The 21,830-nt window shown below is 39.8% G+C and overlaps 1 protein-coding gene across 2 annotated transcripts in view; it reads left to right on the top strand.

Moving 5' to 3' along the window:
* The window catches only part of fam161a (FAM161 centrosomal protein A), a 42,214-nt gene extending 25,795 nt beyond the window's left edge, over positions 1 to 16,419 (top strand). For both annotated transcript variants that reach the window (XM_060831557.1, XM_060831558.1), the window contains exons 4-7: positions 2,380 to 2,547; positions 8,208 to 8,307; positions 15,069 to 15,229; positions 16,261 to 16,419. In XM_060831557.1, the coding sequence (XP_060687540.1) occupies positions 2,380 to 2,547; positions 8,208 to 8,307; positions 15,069 to 15,229; positions 16,261 to 16,375 (544 nt within the window). In that variant the 3' untranslated portion in view covers positions 16,376 to 16,419. The remainder of the gene's footprint in view (positions 1 to 2,379; positions 2,548 to 8,207; positions 8,308 to 15,068; positions 15,230 to 16,260) is intronic.
* The last annotated feature ends 5,411 nt before the right edge of the window (positions 16,420 to 21,830 follow it).

Genomic DNA, 21,830 nt, shown 5'->3' with positions numbered 1-21,830 from the left:
TGCAGGGAAGAGGTTCTGGGAATATTGGAGAGGATGAAAATAGATAAGTCTCCTGGGCCTGATGGCATATACCCTAGGATCCTATGGGAAGCTAGGGAGGAGATAGCAGAGCCATTGGCCTGGATTTTTATGTCGTCATTGTCAACGGGAATAGTACCAGAGGACTGGAGGATAGCGAATGTGGTCCCCTTGTTCAAGAAAGGGAGTAGGGATAGCCCTAGTAACTATAGGCCAGTGAGTCTGACTTCAGTGGTGGGCAAAGTCTTAGAGAGAATGGTAAGGGATAAGATTTATGAACATCTGGATAGGAATAACGTGATCAAGGATAGTCAGCATGGTTTTGTGAAGGGCAGGTCGTGCCTCACAAACCTAATTGAGTTCTTTGAGAAGGTGACTAAGGAAGTGGACGAGGGTAAAGCAGTAGATGTTGTGTATATGGATTTTAGTAAGGCGTTCGATAAGGTTCCCCATGGTAGGCTAATGCTAAAACTACGGAGGTATGGCATTGAGGATACATTAGAGGTTTGGATTAGGAATTGGCTGGCTGGAAGGAGACAGAGGGTAGTAGTTGATGGACTATGTTCATCTTGGAGTGCAGTTACTAGCGGTGTACCACAAGGATCTGTTTTGGGACCATTGCTTTTTGTTATCTTTATAAATGATCTAGAGGAAGGGCTTGAAAGCTGGGTAAGCAAGTTTGCGGATGACACAAAAGTCGGTGGAGTTGTGGATAGTGAGGAAGGAAGTGGTAGGTTACAGCGGGATATAGATAAGTTGCAGAGCTGGGCTGAAATGTGGCAAATGGAATTCAATGTAGCTAAGTGTGAAGTCATTCACTTTGGTAGGAGTAACAAGAAGGTGGATTACTGGGCTAATGGTAGGCTACTTGGTAGTGTGGATGAGCAGAGGGATCTTGGTGTCCATGTACACAGATCTCTGAAAGTTGCCACCCAGGTAAATAGTGCTGTGAGGAAGGCATATGGTGTACTGGGCTTTATTGGTAGAGGAATTGAGTTCCGGAGTCCTGAGGTCATGTTGCAACTGTATAAGACTCTGGTGCGGCCTCATCTGGAGTATTGTGTGCAGTTTTGGTCGCCATACTATAGGAAGGATGTGGAGGCATTGGAACGAGTGCAGAGGAGGTTTACCAGGATGTTGCCTGGAATGGTAGGAAAATCTTATGAGGAAAGGCTGAGGCACTTGGGGCTGTTCTCATTGGAGAAGAGAAGGTTTAGGGGAGATTTGATAGAGGTGTATAAGATGATTAGGGGTTTAGATAGGGTCGACACTGAGAACCTTTTACCGCTAATGGAGTCAGGTGTTACTAGGGGACACAGCTTTAAATTAAGGGGTGGTAGGTATAGGACAGATGTTAGGGGTAGATTCTTTACACAGCGGGTTGTGAGTTCATGGAATGCCCTGCCAGTAGCAGTGGTGAACTCTCCTTCTTTATGGTCATTTAAGCAGGCATTGGATAGGCATTTGGAAGTTATTGGGCTAGTGTAGGTTAGGTAGGATTCGGTCGGCGCAACATCGAGGGCCGAAGGGCCTGTACTGCGCTGTATCTTTCTATGTTCTATGTTCTAATAGGCTTAACTTTCCATAATAAACACATAAAATTCAGAAAGTACTCAGAGGGTGTAATAATAAGCTCAATGGAGGCATGGAAACTGCACCATAAAATCATAAAATGTAGGAACAGAAGTAGGGCAATCAATCCATTGAGTTTGCTCCTCCTTTCAATGAGATCATAGACAATCTTATAATCTACCATACTTTGCTGCATTTTTGCCATAATCCTTGATTCCCTTACTGATTAAAACTGTCTATCTCAGTTCTTAATATATTTACTGATCCAGCCTACACAGCTTTCAGCAGTAAAGTATTCCACAGATTCCCTAACCTCAAAGAAGAAATTTTTCCTCATTCCTCTCTTCAATGGGTAACGTTTTATTCTGAGATTATGCCCTCTAGTCCTACTCTCGCCCACAAGGGGACATAACCTTTCTGCATCTGTTCTGTCCAAGTCCCCTAGGAGTCCTTTACGTTCAATGAGTTCACCTCTCATGTATCTAAGTTCCAATAATAAGTACATGACCAACCTATTCAACGTCTGCTTCATACTCTTGATCAGTCTAGCGAATCTTCTTTTTGACAATGTGAATTACTAAATCAAATATTTGCAACACCACGAGATAAAGAGTTCAATGGTGTGGATTTATACCTATTGTGGAGTACAATTGAATTTATCAAATGCTATCAATAAATAAATTTTCCAATATATAAGATTTAATCAAAATTTTAATTCTTAACTGCTTTTAATCTGATAAATCTTTATGTTGGCATCTGTACTAAATTTTCTAGCTTATCATTTTATAGGAAATTGCTGGGAGAAAAAAGGAAGAAAGAAGAAAATGAGGAAAACTGGAAACACAAGCAGAGAGGGAGGGAGAGAAAATGGAAAAAAGTCATATCTACCCGTGCCTGGGCGAATGATCCACACAAGAGCTTGGCTGAAGTCTCAAGATCAAAACTAAAACAATACAGGTATACTTTGTGTTTTGTCAATAACGTATGATATCTTCATCTTCGGATGAGTTTTAGTATGTCCACAACGTATTTTGAATTATTTTGAGGTGCTTTTTCTTTGTTTTCAGTAGTAGCTGTTGCCTTTGATGCAACTTTATCCATCAGGTCGAGGCAACAAGGCAGCACCAAGCTGGCAAAGCAAGTTTAGAGTTTTAGCTGGAACTTCTGAAATCCAAGTTTTCAGTTATATTTCAACATTGCACTAAATCTACTTTTGTCCAGAGAACCTACAAAAAGCAAATGTAAGCTGGCCAACTTATTGCTCTTTTAAGCCAATCTTGATTATCAGCAAAGTGATAAAAGTGTTGAAAGTGCTATCAAGTGGCAGCAACACCGCAATAATCTGCTGATTGATGCTGAGTTCCAGCTCTTGCTGGATCACTTGGCTTCTAATCTCATTACTACTGTGAACAGACACGAAAAAATTTACTGAGCTCAAGAGGTAATGTCAGAGTGACTGACCCTAATATCAACAGAGCATTAAGATTGAGTGTGGCACCAAGAAGCCCAAGTAAAACTGAAGTCAATGGGAAAAATGTCCACTGTTTGCAGTCCTACCTAGCGCAAAGAAAGATTGGTTTTGGTTTTTCCTGCTCAATCATCTTAGTTCAAGAATATCGTTGCAGGGTTTCGTCAAGGTGGAGTCCTAGGTTCACACTTCAGATGCTTCGGTTAGGACCTTTCTTCATATTATAAGTCTGACATTGAGCGATCATCAGCAAATATTCATTAGCAATGAATATCATCAACAATGTTCATTTATTATTCATGACTCAGACATCAAAGCAGTCCATATCCATATGCAGCAAAATCGGGACAACATTCAGGTTTGGACTGATAAGGGACTTTGAACGTTTACACCACAAAAGTGCCAGGTAATGGTCATCTTCAAAAAGACAGAATCTAACTATCTACTATCTAATACCTCAGTGGCAATATCCAGGTGATGGTTACCATTGACTAGAAACTGAACTGGATTACCTGTGGCTACAAGAGCGGAACAGAGGCTGTGAATGATGTGGCAAGTATCTCAAATCCCCATTATGTGGTCCACCAGCTAAAATGCAGAGGTCAGGAGTGGAATGGAGTACTCTCAACTTGTCTGGATGAGTCTCCTGCAAAAACACTCAAAACATCTCACAAACCATCTGAGACGAAGCAGCCTACTTGACTAGCGCCCCATCTACTACTCTAATTGTTCACTTCTTTGCCACTGATGCATAGTGGCACCAGTACGTGCAATGTACAAGAATCATTGTAGCCAAAGTTCCTTTTTTTTAAGATTACTTACAGTGCGGAAACAGGCCCTTCGGCCCAACAAGTCCACACCGACCCGCTGAAGAGCAACCCCCCTACATTTATCCCTTCACCTAACACTATGGGCAATTTAGCATGGCCAGTTCACCTAACCTGCACATTTTTGGATTGTGGGAGGAAACCAGAGCACCCGGAGAAAACCCACACAGACACGGGGAGAATGTGCAAACTTCACACAGAGAGTCGCCTGAGGCGGGAACTGAATCCGGGTCTCTGGCGCTGTGAGGCAGCAGTGCTGTCCACGGATTAGCATCTTCCAAATTTATGATTCCTAACATCAATTAGGACAAAAGCAGCAGCTGCAAATGCTGCATGAGAACACCACCAAACACCGTACTGAATCGGGAGTGGAATGCTGGAAAAGCACAGCAGGTCAGGCAATATCTGAGGAACAGGAGAATTGATGTTTCAGGCATAAGCCCTTCATCAGGAATCCTGATGAAGGGCTTATGCCCAAAACGTCAATTTTCCTGCTCCTCAGATGCTGCCTGACTTGGTATGTTTTTCCAGCACCACACTCTCGACTCTGATCTCCAGCATCTGCGGTCCTCACTTTCTCCTTCTTACCATACTGAATCAGAACTGTATAATTCATTCCTTCACTGTCATTAAGCCAAAACCCAGGAGCCCCCTTTTTCACAGCATAATAGGTATAATGGTGTACCTATTATCAGATAGACTACAATGTTTTCAGACTGCAGCTCATTTTCACTTTCTCAAGGACAGCTAGGGATGAGCAACAAATAATGGCCTTGCCAATGACATTCACCTCCCAAGGAAAAGTAATAAAAGAATAGGGGCAGAAGTAGGCCACTTTTCTCCTCAAGCTGCTTGCAATTCAATAAGATCATGATGGTTTGTTTGTCCAAAGCTGCACAATCCTCCATGAGAGAAAAATTCTTCCATCTGTTCTCAAAAGATATTTGTGTGGCAGCTGAAACACCACAATGGAAGCAGCGTTTTGCAGAGGGGAGGCTGAGGAGTGTGGTGTTCAACCTTTATTTCCCATTAGACTTCAGCAGGGTTTTGGACTAGGTTTACTTTTTGTTTTCTTTTATTTTTGACTCGTGTTGATGAGTTGAGGCCAGTGGGAAAGCATTCTCTCCCAGGTGATTCCTAGCTAGTTTGCAGAAATGTCATGGGTCACCACAGAAGGAAGTGTTGAGCAATGTTCCTGCAATTTAACTGTTCAGGTGAAACACAACTCTGTTCTCTGGACTGAGGAGGAGGCACTGGGTCTGGAAGTAGCATTCATAGGTTTAAGATCCTGTGTAGTATCCTGCTTGCTTCCCCAACATTGCTGCCTGTGTCAACCAAGTTATCTCATCGACATAGCTAACCTGGAGGATTTGGTGCAGAAATATCCATTATAGCTGTTGAAAAGGCCAACCCATGGCAGACAGTTGTTGAGAATCTGTGTTCATCTGGAGTTGTCACTAAAAAAAATGCAGAACTTAACAGTGATTCATTAGGATGTTGATAAGCCTGAAGGTTTTCAGCAATGAATAATTGTTGAAGTCTTTTTGTATTAGGTAGTGCTATATGCCAATGACAAGTCCTTGAAGGCAATTCCTGTCTTCAGCTAATTCCAGTCTTCGGCTGCTTCTGGACTGCCTCAATGTTGGTAGTCAGCGCAAAGATTTGATCAGTGATTTCCTGCTTGTTTGTAAGGACAGCTTCTCAAATAGATTTAATGGTTTAAGGGTAAACCTTGTAAACCATAAGCCGCATAATGATGAGATGAATATTTTTTGAACCATAGTCTTGGTTTCCTAGGTTTAAGATAGTTTGAAATGCTGCCAGACATCTGGAATTATCTGTGTTAAGAATTTTGGAGAGAACTTTGGAGGTGAATCTAGAAACCACATCAGTTAATCTGGATCTGGATCATGATGATTTCTGGATGAATATCACTGATCTTGGTGATCTTTCCAAACGTGGCAGTGGTCAGTGTTGTCTACAGTGCTGGAAGCAACTAAGAAAATGATGTGTGATGTGACTACTTGCAGAGAGAGCTATGGAAGTCAATAAACAAACTGGAGAATTCTGCTATCTTCACACAATTATATCTTGGCTAGTTACAAGAGAGCAAGAGATTGCTGATAGTGTTTCATGTCATTCATATTCATACACAGCAACAGCATTGATGAATATTTTAAAATTATTTCAAAGAACATGGGCTTCACTGGCTAGGCCAGCATTTGTTGCCCATCCCTAATTACCTTTGAGAAGGTAATAAATAGTGAATTGCCTTCTTGAATCAATGCTTTTGATGTGACGTAACTATATTTACTCCTAATCTTATGAGGGCAGGCATCTCTAAATCATGTCAATTGTCCTCCTTCCACAACAGAATTCTGAGGACAACCATTGCTTCGTGATGTCTGTTATGGGGTTTTCAAATGACTCCTCCAGCCCAGCAGAGTTGGTGTTTAGTAATAACTGTTTTGATGGTCGACATGTTAGCTTGGGAGGAGACACTAGTGTTAGACTGCCTTTCTTAATACTGATCTTCGAGGATAGGCCTAGGTGGTATATCTGCAGTATTTGAGATGCCTGCTATATGTTGTTCAAGTCTCACAAGCATATAGAAGTGCAGGGATCATTATTGTTAGTCTCAGGTTTAAGATCTAGGTACTTAAGTTCTCTTTTCCTTGTTGGCTGAAGACTGCGCCAGCAAACAGTGACAATGTTGAACTTCAAAGTCTATCTCTGTCAATATTGAGAGGAGGCTTACAAGATGTGTAGAATAGTCCACATTTCCCAGGATTTTGCTGTTGCTCAAATCAAGGGTTATGGAGGAGGTTTTCTTTGTGGGTGCTGATTGGAACAAGATATTCATTTTCTGAGTCTTTAGTGGAAGACCCATTTTCTTGTATACTTCCATTCAGTACCAGCCATACCCCTGGTGTCCATCCTTTTTATGTTTTTGGGACAATTTCCTCCTTTTGCCACCAAATCATTCCATGCCTAGAGGCAGCTTTTGAATTCCCTATTATGCTAGTACCAGAAACTACTTGTACTTCTCTTATTTGCTTTTTCAATTTCTTTCTGAACTGTCTATATTTTTGTTTCTGTCATCTGCCTGATATATGTCATTAGCACACTTTTTCTCAGGATATACCTAGGGAATGTTCCACATTTTTGGGTAGATGTCAGTGCTGTAGTTGTACTGGAACAGGTTGGCTTTCGGTGCAGTTAGTTCTGGAGCACATCTTAAGTACAATTGCCTGAATGTTGTGAGGGCCCACATAGATCAGTAGTCCACATCTTATATCAAGATGATATCACACAAAGTGGTAAAACTGCAAGACAGAGGAAGAGGAGGGGGTGGAAAGAGTTGTCAACCGGAGGTCAGATCAACAGCGCATTGTTAGACAGCAGGTTTGTGACAGAACAGGTTGATGGAGTGTTCTGATGTACTGGAAGACCCTTTGAATCCTAGTAACTTGAATCATGACAGCAGTAAGCTGAGCTTATACCAAGCTTTTAATGCAGCATTCAGATATTGGCAGTCTGGTCCTTGAGTTGCAGTAGAAGCGACACATCAGATGTTGGGTGTTGTATCAAGGTTGGCTCGACTGGTGTATTGATGAAGGGTCTATATTGGCTATCAACTCTGCAAAGCTCTGTGCAAAGTTGGTGCTGGACACAATGCTCCTTGATATTAACACAGGCTTTCTGGTAGATTTGCCAGTGCATCAAACATTAAGTGTGTACATACATTGCTGTCATCTAGAGCCTGTACCATCAGATTTCCCATTTGATTCCTTTGCAAGAGAACTAATATGTGACCTTATCCTGTGACAAGCTAGTACTTGCATAATCTATTCTCCTACCAATACTCAGCATCTCACCATGTGCAAATCCCTCTTCTGTGCTACCCTCTTCATTACACAGAGCGTAGATATCTGAACCAATGGCTACAAGTGTGAAATTGAGTGATATTGTCCCTTTATCTTCCATTTTATTTTGTTGTTCCTACACTGGCAATTCTTAACAATGTGCAATAGAAAAAGGATAAGACTTAGGTTGCAGAGAGGAAAGGAAAAGAAAGACATGCATTTATATAGCATCTTTTGTGATTTCACAATATCCCAAGTGCTCTACAGCCAATTTCATACCCAGCAACTTCCCACAACAGCAAAGTGATAACAGTCAGATAATCTATTTTAGTCTGAGGGAGTTGAGCAGGCAGAAAGAAGTTGTCATCATGCATGCATTTAATCGTGCATCACAAAAGCAATTCTTTCACCCATTTTCATGGGTTATTCAATTTAACTGCTATGGTGTTTTAACAGGAATCATCAAAGAAAACGAACAAAAGAATACCTGCTGGAGCTTGAGGAGATGCAGGCTAGGGTAAGCAGGAGGCCTCTGCTCTTAGAAGAGCAAACAAAGGTATGAACCTAAAATGATTTAAGCTGCATAAATGTTCCTAAGCATATATGTTAGCATATTCCAAAAGAAGATTAATTAGCCTTGTTTTCCTCATCATTTGTTTCTTGGAGTTATGTCTTTTTGTTTGTTTTATACTACTTTGGGATGGATTACTGCATAGAGTGTAAGTCTAGGTTTATTTGGTCACATCTCTGAAGAGGAACAGGAACACAATTTTCTCACTCACCACTGAGACTGCTACCAAATTAAGCCAAGGCTAATACATCCTTACGCTGTCTGAATTCTCTAAATCAGTAGATTGATTGGTTGATGGGGAAATAGGTTGCTACTATGCTTACTGTTTTTTGAACCTTAATAATTAATGAGAAAATAATGTTTGTGTCTTTTTATATTTTTTTAATTAACTGTGTTCCACCACTATGTTCAGGATGACACCTACATCCCTTGAACCAATTTTTTTAAAAAATGAAAATGAGCAGGGAAAATATACATGTAAAAGACACAAACAAGAGATCCAATATGGCGGTGGTCTGAGTGGTCGGCTGTGCTGGGCTCTGTGCCATACCCCCGGGCAAGGTGGACCTTTACCTCCCCCCTCACCAACCACCTCCAGAAGAGAAAAGCATTAATTTAAACTTACTGATCATCTGGAGCTGCTGAAATCATGTGTGACATCTTTTAATGCTAGGATGAAATCAAACAAAGGAAAGGAGCCTAAAGGAACTCAGCAGACAGGCACTCACCTACTGCATCGGGGGTGATTGCAACCAGTGCTCAAACTCCCGTGGTGGCCCCTTTGGATTTAACAGGACAGCAGCATTTACTCTCTGAGTCTTCCAGCAGTAGAACCACTACCTGCCATGCTAAAAAAGAATGAGCAGGCAATCCAATTACTGGACCAAAGAAGGAGGCAGTGGAGGAGAGGACCGTGGCAGAGGTCTCAGCAGGAAGGATCTGAACGCTGGAAAATCAGGTTCAGGTCCTTCAGGAACATTATTAGATTACTTACAGTGTGAAACAGGCCCTTCGGCCCAACAAGTCCACACCGACCTGCCGAAGCGCAACCCACCCAAATCCCCACACTACGGGCAATCTAGCATGACCAATTCACCTAGCCCGCAGGTGAGAGGAAATCAGAGCACCCTGAGGAAACCCACGCAGACACGGGGAGAACATGCAAACTCCACACAGTCAGTCGCCTGAGGTGGGAATTGAACCCAAGTCTCTGGCGCTGTGAGGCAGCAGTGCTAACCACTGTGCCACCGTGTCGCCCACATGTCGACAACCTAGAGAACAAAAATAAGAGAAAAAAACTTCCAGCTCGTGGGTCTTCTAGAACGTGAGGAAGGCGAGGACCTCATCGGCTCCCTGGAGAATTGACTCCCGAAGTTGCTGGGATTGGAGTTGGAGTTGGGCCTAGTGAGAGTGGAGTGGCCCATCCGATCGCAATACACTGGTCCAGTTTGGACCCACGCCCCTGCGCAGTTCTAGTGCAGCTCCTGCATTATAAAGAAAAACAGTTAATAGTTGAAACAGCAAGAAGACTGGGAATAAATTCACAGAATTTAATGTACAAAGACTTAAAGATAATGTTTTTTCAGGACCCCTAATTAGGAAGAAAAGGGCATTTGATGAAGTCAAGAAAGAATTAAGTGACCTGAACATTCAATATTCCTTTAGATACTCGGCCATGTTGCTTTTCTGCCATGGGGAGACTGTAAATAACTTTAACTCCACAGAAAAGGCGAAGGACTTTGTGAATTCTTTGAAGGACTTGAGTTGGGGTGGGAGGGGAGGAGGCATTGTTGCAGACAATGGTATGGGTTTTTTTATTGCCCTTTTTTCACTCTCTCTCCCTTTTGTTGTGTTATTAGTTTTATACATACAGCCGTGTTGTAAAACTGGAATTATTTTATATATTGGTCGATTGGGTATTATCTAGGGCCCCTTTTTTAACTGCTGTCCTTTTGATTTTGTATTGGGGGTGGCTATATCTGTTGTTAAAATGAGTGCGGGGGAGAATGGGCATTCATTGTTAACTGTCAGAACTTAAATAACAGGTTTTCCTCATTTGTGAATTGTCTGGGGCTAGGGCATGGCCTCAGCTAGAGGGAGATAAGATGGTAGGAAGGATGGGGAGGAATGCCCCCTATGGGCAAGGGGCAAGAAGATCTCTAGTGAATTGGGGGTTATTTGGGTGTTTGTTTCAGTTAAATGGAATGATTAGTTTTTTAGTTTTAGTAGTTTTTACAGGAATAGTTTTTAGACATCAAAGAGTTAAGTTCTTTGTAGCTCATCACACCTTAGATAAGCTTCCTCCTCTTGGGGAACCACAGGCTGCCCTGGATGACCATGGCTAGTGATTTGTTCAGGTGATGCACCTGGAATATAAAAGGGAGCCATTCTCCTATTAAACGAAAGGTGTTGTCAAGACTTAGGAAGGAAAGGGTGGACATCGCCCTGTGCAAGAGACGCATCTAACTGATAAGGAGCATCTGAAACTGCAGCAGGGGGGTTATGTCAGGGTATACTTCTCCTCCTTCAGCTCTAAGAGTAGAAGAGTGGCTTTATTGGTAAGAAAGAACCTCCCTTTCCAGGTAACAGAACAGATTAAGGATGAATATAGATGATTTATCATTCTTAAAGCCCTAATACATGGGGAAGAGTATGGCGTCTTGAATGTATATTGTCCCCCGGCGCACCCTCTTATATTTCTAATTGATGCAGTGGCTAAATGAATGAATCTTGGCGTGCGCCACATGATCATAGGAGGCGATTTTAATAGATCCCAAAGTTGACCGGGTGCCAAGGGGCCCTTCAGATATGCCAGTGCAATCTAAGCAGTTGGTGAACATGTGCGAAGAATTGGGACTAGTGGATGTGTGGAGGCGTGTCCACCCGATTTTACGTTCTAATCCAACCCACTCAAGTGCCATACGTGAATTGACATGTTTTTTATGCTGACTGATAGCTTGGACAGAACATTGGCATGCAAAATTGGGAACATAGCTATCTCGGATCATGTGCCAGTGTATTTAAATGTTAAAATCAAGGGTAGTGGAATGGATGCACCGCACTGGCATATGGACCCATTTCTGTTAAGGGATAGCAAATTTGTTGAACATATCAGAAGAGAATTCAGGGCCTTCTGGGATATCAACTCAGATATGGCCAGTAATCCGGCAATACCTTGAGAGGCCACAAAGGCATATTTATGAGGCCTGATCATTTCGTATTCAGCAACTCGAAGGAAACAGAGAGAGGAGTAACAACGGATGCTGGAGGCCCAGCTGCAGATAGCTGAGGAAACATAATAGGCCCTCTCTGGTCAAGTTGCAGCGGGTCACAGCCCTCCAGGCAGCTTTTGACTCATTGCACACACAAGTGGCTAAAAAAGAGGATGCCTTTGCTAAACAAAGACTGTTCGAATTTGGAGACAAGCCAGATAGATATCTGGCATATTTGGCTAGGAGGAAAAAGGCTTCCCAATCTATTATGTCTGTAAGGGAGAAGGCTGGTACGGTTACTCATGAGTTGAAGAAAATTAATGTCAGATTTAGGAAATACTTCACAGGGATATATCGGTTAGAGGGAGGCGAACACCGTGCAGCGAGAATGCAGTCCTTTTTTTGAGAATCTGGACCTCCCCAGTATAAACATGGAACAGGCTTCGCTATTGAATGCGCCTGTAACGATACAGGAAGTGTAAGAAGCAACAAGGCATCTCCAGAGTGGCAAAGCACCAGGACCCGATGGATTCTCAAGTGAATCCAATAAGGAATTCATAAATGTGTTGGTGGAGCCACTTCTGGGGATGTATAGCTCTTCACCTACACGGGATTATCTGCTGCCTTAGGGAAGCTAATATCTCCTTCATTTTAAAGAAGGGGAAAGACCCCGAAAAATGTGTTTCATATAGATCAATGTCACTGTTGAATATTGACTTTAAAATTCTATCTAAGATGCTGACTCTGAGGTTGGAAAAGGTCCTGTCCCATGCTATAAAAGAAGATCAGACGTTTTGTCAAGGGCATAGCTCCTCCAACAATATTAGGAGTGTACTGAACATATTGCAGGTCTGCCAGCAAAGATTGATCCCAGGTTTGGTGATCTCCCTGAATGCAGAAAAGGCGTTTGATTGGATAGTATAGCCATAACTGTTTGGAGTCCAAGAGCGTTTTGGTATGGGTGGCAGTACTGTATAATGATCCTAAGGCAGCAGTCATTACAAATGGTGCTAAGTCAGATAACTTTAATATTGGGAGAGGTAGTCGACAGGGGTGTCCTAACAATTGAGCCATTAGCTGAGGCTATCAGGAGGGATCCTGAAGTAGTGGCGCCAAGGGTAGGAATGGGGGAGCTTAAGATCACCTTATATGCCAATGACATCCTCCTGTTTCTGGCCGGAGAAGTGTGTTCCTCCACCGATTCAAACAATTAATTTAGTTCGCAGATTCTTGGGTTACAGGACCAACTTCATAAAATCGGAAGCCATGCCGGTAGGGGAATTAGTGGAGGTGCCTAATCTGAAAGATAGAATGCAGTTCCGTTTAAATGGTCACCAAAAGGTTTTTTTGTATTTGGAAATTTTTATTACCCCTTCCTTCGACCAGCTATATAAAGCTAACTACATGCAATTATTGGAAAGGATAAAACAGAATTTGCAGCGGTGGGAGGGGTTACTGTTCTCATGGTTGGGCCGAATAGCCCTGATTAAAATGAATGTTCTTCGCCCACCTGTTGTATCCCGTGAGAATGCTCCCATTGCTGCTACCCACACGAGTGTTATGGAGGCTCAGTGGTTGGCTAGGGTCCTTCATTTGGTGCCACAGGCACCCTTTAATTAAATTCACTAAATTGCAGCTTTGGCAAGGTGAGGGGGAGGGGTGGATCTTCTGATTTGAAAAAATATCATGTAAGCGCCCTGTTAGCATATGTTGGTGACTGGGTACAGGGGAATTCTGAGTCGATTTAGCTTGACATTGAAGCCTCACATTGAGCCCAAGGATTTAAATCTGGTGCAATGGACTCCAGCTTTAAGCTATGGGAGAATAAGGGAATCTCGTGCCTGGGAGATTAGGACTTTGAAGGACCTGGAATCAAGAGCTAGGAGAGGATATTTCAATGGAGATGTGGGAAGATATATAGGGAAATGTAAGGGAAATTACAGTATGTAACAGAGCGCAGGCCATGCAATTGAAGATCTTACACAGGGCTCATTTGGCACCAGGGAGGCTAGCTAAGTTCAAGAGAGGAGTGTCATCAAGGTGTCCCAAATGTAAAATTAATATAGGCACTCTTACACTCTGCTACAGGTCATGTTGTAAGATCCAGAGATACTGGAGTACTATAGTAAGAGAGCTAAAGGACATTCTGGGGATTGAAATTAATGTGGATCCGGTATTTCTTCTTCTGGGGTTGCCAAATTTGCCCTCTCTGGGGAAACACGGGAAGGGATTGTGTAACATTCTTACCTACTGTGCGAGGAAGAACATTCTAGTGAACTGGGTGTTGGAAAAACTACCAGGTCTTATGGAGGCTGGAGGTGGAGCATCTCCCCCAAGATTACCTCACAAATGTGAAGCACCACAAAACAGAGCAGTTTTACAAAATGTGGCAGCCCTTTTCAAATTATATTGACACAGATTTATCAGCAATATTAATTAGAGCCACGGGAATCAGTCTGAGTGCCCGTGGGGCCCTGGAAGGGGGAGGCTGGGGAAAAAAATACGGGTACTGTAACTGGTGCTCCCAGGGATGGGAGCCTCAGTGGAGGTGTGAAGAGTGAAATAGAATAAAATAGTGAGATAGAATTTAAGTTACTTGAATGTAGTTTTAAGTTAATATTTATTTAATTTGTTTGTAGTTTAGTGTAAGTTAAGTAGATAAGTTTGCTATAGTAGAATAGTGGGTTGTTCATTAATAATAATATCACGTTATGACTTTGTTGTACTGCCTTTACTTTTCTGGGTTTTTTTGGTGTTACTCTTTTTTTGTATATAGATGTTTTGTAAAAGATTTTTAAAGGTCTTTAATACAAATATTTATTTAAAAAGACACAAACACTAGATGTACAGGGCTGAAATATATAAAAAATAATTGTATTGCTGAGTAAAAGACAAATAAAATGTATATTACATTTAAAATACACTCCACTTTTCAAAATCTTTTTGTTCTGTGGAAAAGCTATGACTAATCATAATTTCGTTTTTCATCATAGTGCTCCATATAGGAACTTAGGCTGCCTTACAAATGAAGTTGAAATGCAAAGCATCTCTCAAAATAAGCAGTAAACATATCACTAAGCAATTTAAATAGTATCACAGTTGACAATGTCTTATTAGATTAGATTAGATTTACAGTGTGGAAACAGGCCCTTCGGCCCAACAAGTCCACACCGACCCGCCGAAGCGAAACCCACCCATACCCCTACATTTACCCCTTACCTAACACTATGGGCAATTTAGCATGGTCAATTCACCCAACCCGCACATCTTTGGACTGTGGGAGGAAACCGGAGCACCCGGAGGAAACCCACGCTGACACGGGGAGAACGTGCAAACTCCACACAGTCAGTCGCCTGAGTCGGGAATTGAACCCGGGTCTCTGGCGCTGTGAGGCAGCAGTGCTAACCACTGTGCCACCGTGCCACCCACAATTGTCCCATTATTGTCTAATGCTTAGTGTAAAGTTACTAAAACCAATTTAGTAAAATATTCAGGTGAAAACAGAACTAATCTGTCAAATTTTGTTGTATCTAGAGGAATGCCAGAAGAGCAGCAGAGAGACATTATGCTACAGCACTAAAATTACAGGGATTAAGTGAAGATTTTGTATCCAGAAAAGGTCATTCTCTCCCAGGCTTTGTTTCACATTCCAGTGATGAAGAGTCTGAGAAGAGTGAAGCCAACAGCAGAGAAAGGTAACTCTTCTCTTTACTGACAATTGAGATGTTTTCAACTAACCAGTTTTTGAAAAGGCTATTTATCTTGTTATAATTCAACAATTAACAGCCAATTAATTTTCTTGAGTATTACAGGGCTGAAAGTAAGACTAATAGCATTTTTAAAGTAAGACTAATAGTGGAAAGGGTTCTTTAGTGTGTGATTTTATTTCTTTTTAATATTGCCAAAATAAGTGCAATGAAAACATTGAAAAACTTGAAATGAAAAACAGTGTAAACCTTGAAATGACTCATTGGTTGCTCTTCATTCCAAATTTTATCCTGTCCTGTCCAGCTTCAGATTTACAAAGACAAAACAGAAATTATTGGAAAAGCTCAGCAGGCCTGGCAGCATCTGTGGAGAGAAATCAGCGTTAACACCTCCGTTTCAGTGATCCTTATTGGACCCAAAACATTAACTCTGATTTCTATGCTACCAGACCTACTGAGTTTTTGCAGCAATGTCTGTTTTGTTTCTGAATTCCAGCATCCGTAGTTATTGTGATTTTTGTTTTTAAATTCAGCTTCAAGTTTAATTCAGTTTTTCTTTTATTCCATTAGGAAATGTGAGGATTAAGTAGTGTCTAAGATTTAAGTGAAACATATTAACCAATTTTGCTTATGTTAACCTTTGATAGAATTCCAACAGAGTATCTTTTATTGCTGAAAACATAATTGGAGGATAATTAATTTTATACCAATCATGTATTATTTTGTCTCAAGTTGACCATACCATTTAGTCAGAATAGATAAGATATTTTGCTACCTTTTGTTGGACTAATGTTAGGAATTATATTTTTAACAACTTCAGTATCATACGGAAAGAAATCTATTGCAGCTTATCCTGGTCACTATTCTGTTGAAGATTTGATGATAGTAGCATTTTGTAAATAAAGGTGAAATTTGCCCAACTCTAAACTTTTCTAAGCCACATCAAAGTTTTTAGCCACAATTACTAAGATTAGATTGTTGGAAGCTATTTGTACAAATCCAAAGCATTTTTTCTACAGTTCTCAGGAAGAAATTGATGGATTCGAGTCTGATGATGGCCAAGATGGTAGTGAGCACACTGAGGAATCAAGAGACATGGAAGGAAAGGAATTCAAAATAAATAAAGATGAGTAACTACGAAGAAAGTGGCAAACAGGAAAAAATTTATATAAATGGTTAACTGTATAAGTATGATTTATTGTATATTAATTGTGTTTCCTTTATTTCTTCCTGGTGATACGATTCAGATTAACTTTTAAATATGATCAGGAACTAGTAAATTCTAATGTTCACGGTAGAACACTTAATGATGAAACTGATTCACTTTCATGACTCGAGGATTTTAGCAAGGGTATGACAAGTTTATGGTATGCATTCTTAACCATACAACAGAAAACCAATCAATATTGTTGTCAACTATTTTTAACGAAAATACCTCAAGTATTTCCCATGAAGGAATCTGCTGAATGACTTATGTGCTGCATATTAGCTCAGATATATACTTGTGTTAACGTTTGAACAGTTTTCAAAAACTTTCAGCCAAATATTCATTCTGTAAACATTGTGAATTGCAATGAAGGATTTTGAATCATGGACACTACTACATTCGTTTTCAGATGCAGGTTCATTTAAAATAACTAGCCTAAATTATAAAATCACCATGATGAACTGCACAGTTAAAATGTTGACGGCATTTAGGAGTTCCATGTTGGAATTAACTAATCAGATTCAAATTGTTTGCATTTGATTCTGATTTAAAAACTAAGATTTCAAAACCTAAAAGGAGAACAAGTACTCTCTTTCTATAGTAACAGAAAATGTATTGATAATGTTTTTGCTGACCAGTCAACTACTGTAAACTGGTCCATAATGTATCTGGAACTCTTCATTAGTACTTTATAATATAAATGGATCCTGAAAAATAATTGCAAAAACAAAATCAGTTTTGCTTAATGGAAAAAGAACAGTATATGTACATAACAGTGTTAAAGAAAGGGAGTAAACCATTTTTGTGAATAGAAGACACTATGCAAGAAAATATAGAAATCAACAAAATATGCTAACCTAGCTACCAATTGCCCCATATCCCATGAATAAATATAAAAACAACTTCTGCCCTTCAGTTTTTTCATTGGTGGAATCTAACATCAAAATTATTTATTTAAACAAGATCCACAAACTAGGGATAATATCTGAAATCATCAATAGAAACTACTTATTCTTATTCTTATTCTTTTTTAAATAAGGGCATTCAATATGGCCCAAGTCTACATATGCTGGTGTACTTGCTCCATTTAAACCTACTTTGGTAACATGGCCAAGTAAGACGCTGGATTCAGGTTTCTGTCTCTTTGAAAATTTGGGTTCCAATCTCACTGTTGACAAATATCCTAATAGTTTGTCATTCAGATGCTTTGGTATCTTCTCTGGGATGTATGATCACCCCTGATAATGATATGTTGATCTAATTTTGGAAACTTCCTGTTTGTAAGTTTCAGTTGACCTCTTGACATTTTGTTACAGTGTCCCACCAATAGCTGCCTAAGCCATGATATTGTTAATTTAAAAGTTTCACCTTCTAAGAAGAACCATCAGGGTTAATTTAGAAAAATTGAAACAGGAGTAAGCCACACCTCAAGTCTGCTCTATTATTCAGTTGGAGCATGACACATTTGTACTTCAATCCTCTTTACCTATCCTGGTAAACACACAGCATAAGACCATAAGACATAGAGCAAAAATTACGCCATTCAGCTCATTGAGTCTGCTCCGCCGTTCAATCATGGCTGATAAGTTTCTCATCCCCATTCTCCCGCCTTCTCCCCATAATCCTTGATCCCCTTGAGAATCAAGAGCCTATTTATCTCAGTCTTAAATACACTTATTTACCTGGTCTACACAACCTACTGTGGCAGTGAATTCCATAGATTCACCACTCTCTGGTTGAACTAACAAGGTCCCGTTGACCTACATCATGAAAGCTCCATTTGGCTTAACAGGCTCAAATTGTGCGCATATTCTCTACTTACAAGAGACGTCCATACTTATACTACATCTGGTGTGAAAATCTTGAACAAAACCTCCAAATGGACCATCCTTGAGTAGAGAGGACTAACTGCTCTGTCTCAGCTATTTATCTTCACTTAAAAAAATTGTAACATCAATTATATCCAGTAATTCTTTTAGCCATTCATCAAATGTTGCATCTGTCAGTTCAAATAATGGTGGTATGGCAATTAAATGCCCATAGAAACTAATCTATGGTATCAAATGCAGCTTATATCTCTTTAAATTTTGTAACTACTTGCATCTGTCACTTCCTCTGGTAGTTCTTTCACATATGAACCACCCTTTGTGTGAAAAATTTGCCTCTCAAATCCTTTTAACTCTTTTCCCGCCCTCTAGGTTTGAATTCCCCTACCCCAGGGTGAAGATATTTGCTATTCACCTTATCTATGTCCCTCCAGATTTTATAAATCTCTATAAGGTTTATAACCTCAACCTCTTACATTCCAATAGAAAAAAGTCTTAGCCACTCCTTATAACACAAACCCTCCATTCCCAGCAACATCTTTGTAAATCTTTTCTGAAACCCTCTCCAATTTAATAATACTCTTCCTGTAGCAGGTTGATCAAAATTATATGCAGTATTCCAAAAGCGGCATCACCAATGTCCTGTTGGTGTCGGGGCATCCGGGTGGCTCAGTGATTAGCACTGCTGCCTCACAAGGCCAGGGAGCCGGTTTCAATTCCATCCTCTGTCTGTGTGGAGCTTGCACATTCTCCCCATGTCTGTATGGATTTCCTCCTGGTATTCCAGTTTCCTCGCACAGTCCAAAGATCTGCAAGTTAGATAGACTGGCCATGCTAGATTGCCCATAGAGTCCAGGGATGTGCAGGCTAGGTGGGTTAGCCATTGAAAATGTATGGTTACAGGGATAGGGTGGGGTGGGATGCTCTTCAGAGGGTCGGTGTGGACTTGATGGGCTAAATGGCCTGTTTCTGCACTGTAGGGATTGAATGATACCAGTGATTTTATGTAAGGAAGGATCATTTACAATTTCCATACAATACTGACCCAAATAGACCAGTATCCTCAATTGTCAACATTTCCAGTTTAATCCATTATATTGAATTTCAAACCTATTCAGTCAGACTATTTGTTCTTGTTTACAGTTATATTTTGTCACTGGTGAACTTTGATATGCAGTGCTTACACATTTAGCCCTACACTTAAGTTGACCTATTGTAAACTGGAACTAATTTAAATCACTTAAACATTTTAATCACTTGATATTTGCTAAGTTAAAAGCTCAATACCAAAACTTTATATATTTTCTTAAGAATCTATTTTCTTCAGCTGAAGAGCAATGATTGACCACTAACTGCAACAATTGAGAAGGCTAATGCAATGCATATTGAATTGTTTGATTTAAAGTTGGTGATAATCTTTGTACATTTTTCTTCATTGATCTTTGGTGAACCAGATGGTAAAATCCATCTCAGAGGTGGCATTGATATCTCAGCTTTCAGATCATTAATGTCAGATGAGCTAGAACAGGTTGCATGATGTTGATCGTCCAAACGTTTAAAATCATAAATCCACATTTCATATTATTAGCAAAAAGCATCTGTAATATTCAATATAAATTTTAAAACTGGGATTTAGCATTAATCAGAAACATGCAGTAAGTGTATTGCAATATTTCAATTGAATGGCTCCTTCATAAGCTTATATAAAGTTGCAACAGGTATGGCCTGGGAATGGAATATCTAGATGACTTAACAATTTCAACTTTGAAAACTACTGAATTATTTAGACTGAAGCATACTGAAATAATGATAAACAGCAAGAAGAACATGTTCAAATATTTGAGATAGTTATTAAAGATGCTGCTAATCATAGAAGTAAACAAATGAAGAGTGGATTGAATGGAAGGCAGATTGAATGAATCAACATGATTGTGCAGAGCAAAAAATTGCTAAATGAGTACAATGAGACAAGTTCTTATTTGAACAAATGAGAAATAATTATTTATTGTGTAATATGCTATGTAGCCTCAAAATTACCTGTAGTGAATCAAGACTTGAAAGGGCTTTTAATACCAAAAAGGGTACAGTCAGTTCTGGTAAAACACATGTTTCTTCAATGCAAATTGGCTTTTAACATAGTTGACAAATTTAGACCATTATTTGTAGAACGTGAAAATTCATTATCTGTGTTGGCTATAATGCAATTCTGGCCCCTTCAGTTTAAATGGCATGGCTATTGCGCGACTTTCTTATAACGCAAGATTGCATAAGGACAAAACTGTCATGTTATATCAGAACCAACTGTCATGTTATATCAGTGACAAGGTTATATTTCAGTAAGAATGTCGCATCATTATCACTGTAGGATGAAGAGCTAATTATAAATGAATTAATCTATCATTTAAAGATGATGTGTTCATTTTAAACCAGCATACGGGCTGCAGGGAGGCATCCGTGATTTTCTAAAATGTTTCTTACACAACTTTTTTATTCTTTAAATTTATTCTTTAAAAGTAAACTTATGTCTCATTGAGTCATTTTTAATGCAGGGAATCGAGAGGAAAATAATTAATAATGGTGAAATTGTTTTGAAACTAATTAAATCATTACCAAATACCCTTTGAATTTATAAAACACCTGAATGAAGTTTAGAAATCAAACTGTAGGATTTTCAGGTTCCTCATTTTTAAATATTCTTTGTGAAACATTGAACATATTGAATTAATGCATCTGCTAAACAAGTGAAAAGAACACTAGTGCAATTTTCTGCCAAACTGTATTGACCCGGCATTGTTATAACTGTGCAGTTCTTCCTGACACACTGTAACCTACAAAGCTGAAAAAAGACATCTTTTTATTAAGAGCATATGTCATAGAGAAGACTTTCGAATAAATCCGTATCCAGCAATCTGCTCTGAAAACTCTGCTCATATTTTGATAGCCATTACAAATTCCAACACTACGTGTTTTAATCAATGATATTGTAAAACAATCAACAATATTCTGAATGAAACAACTTACAATATTCTAAAAACAAGCGATTAATATAAACTGAAAATGTTGGAAAACTGAGAAGTATTACATAATCACATTTGTTCGCTGCCTGTGTACAAACTGAAGTCACCCTGGTATTACAACTCATCTCCTACCTCCCTTTCCTGGAAGTACCTGAAGGTTATTTCCTGAAAACTATGGCAGTTATTGCAATGAAGAATTGGTACTCAAAAACTTCAGGTTGAACATCTTATCAGCTTCTTGTTGCCAGAATTATCAGCAACTCCCGTTAGTTTAAACAAAGTAGAGTCATTGGGATCTGCATTTTCCCCCAAAATCTATAAGTTCTTCCTTTGGCCATACCCTATCTGTGCACCAGATTTCATTGAAATCCATCCAGAGGGACTAACAATCACTGGCAAAAAATAAATTACCTCTAACTACCTTCAGTAGCGAAGATCATAAAGCATTTACTCTGGTGGAACGATCGGGAAAGTTTTTTTTAGTTTCAAATTTATACCAATATAAATGAATTAAACTTCAGGTACATGATCCATATAAA

The sequence above is a fragment of the Hemiscyllium ocellatum genome, chromosome 10, assembly GCF_020745735.1.
Source record: "Hemiscyllium ocellatum isolate sHemOce1 chromosome 10, sHemOce1.pat.X.cur, whole genome shotgun sequence".
Lineage (NCBI taxonomy): Eukaryota > Metazoa > Chordata > Chondrichthyes > Orectolobiformes > Hemiscylliidae > Hemiscyllium > Hemiscyllium ocellatum.
Note: the sequence above shows the minus strand (reverse complement) of the source record. Positions and strands in the feature narration are given on the sequence as shown.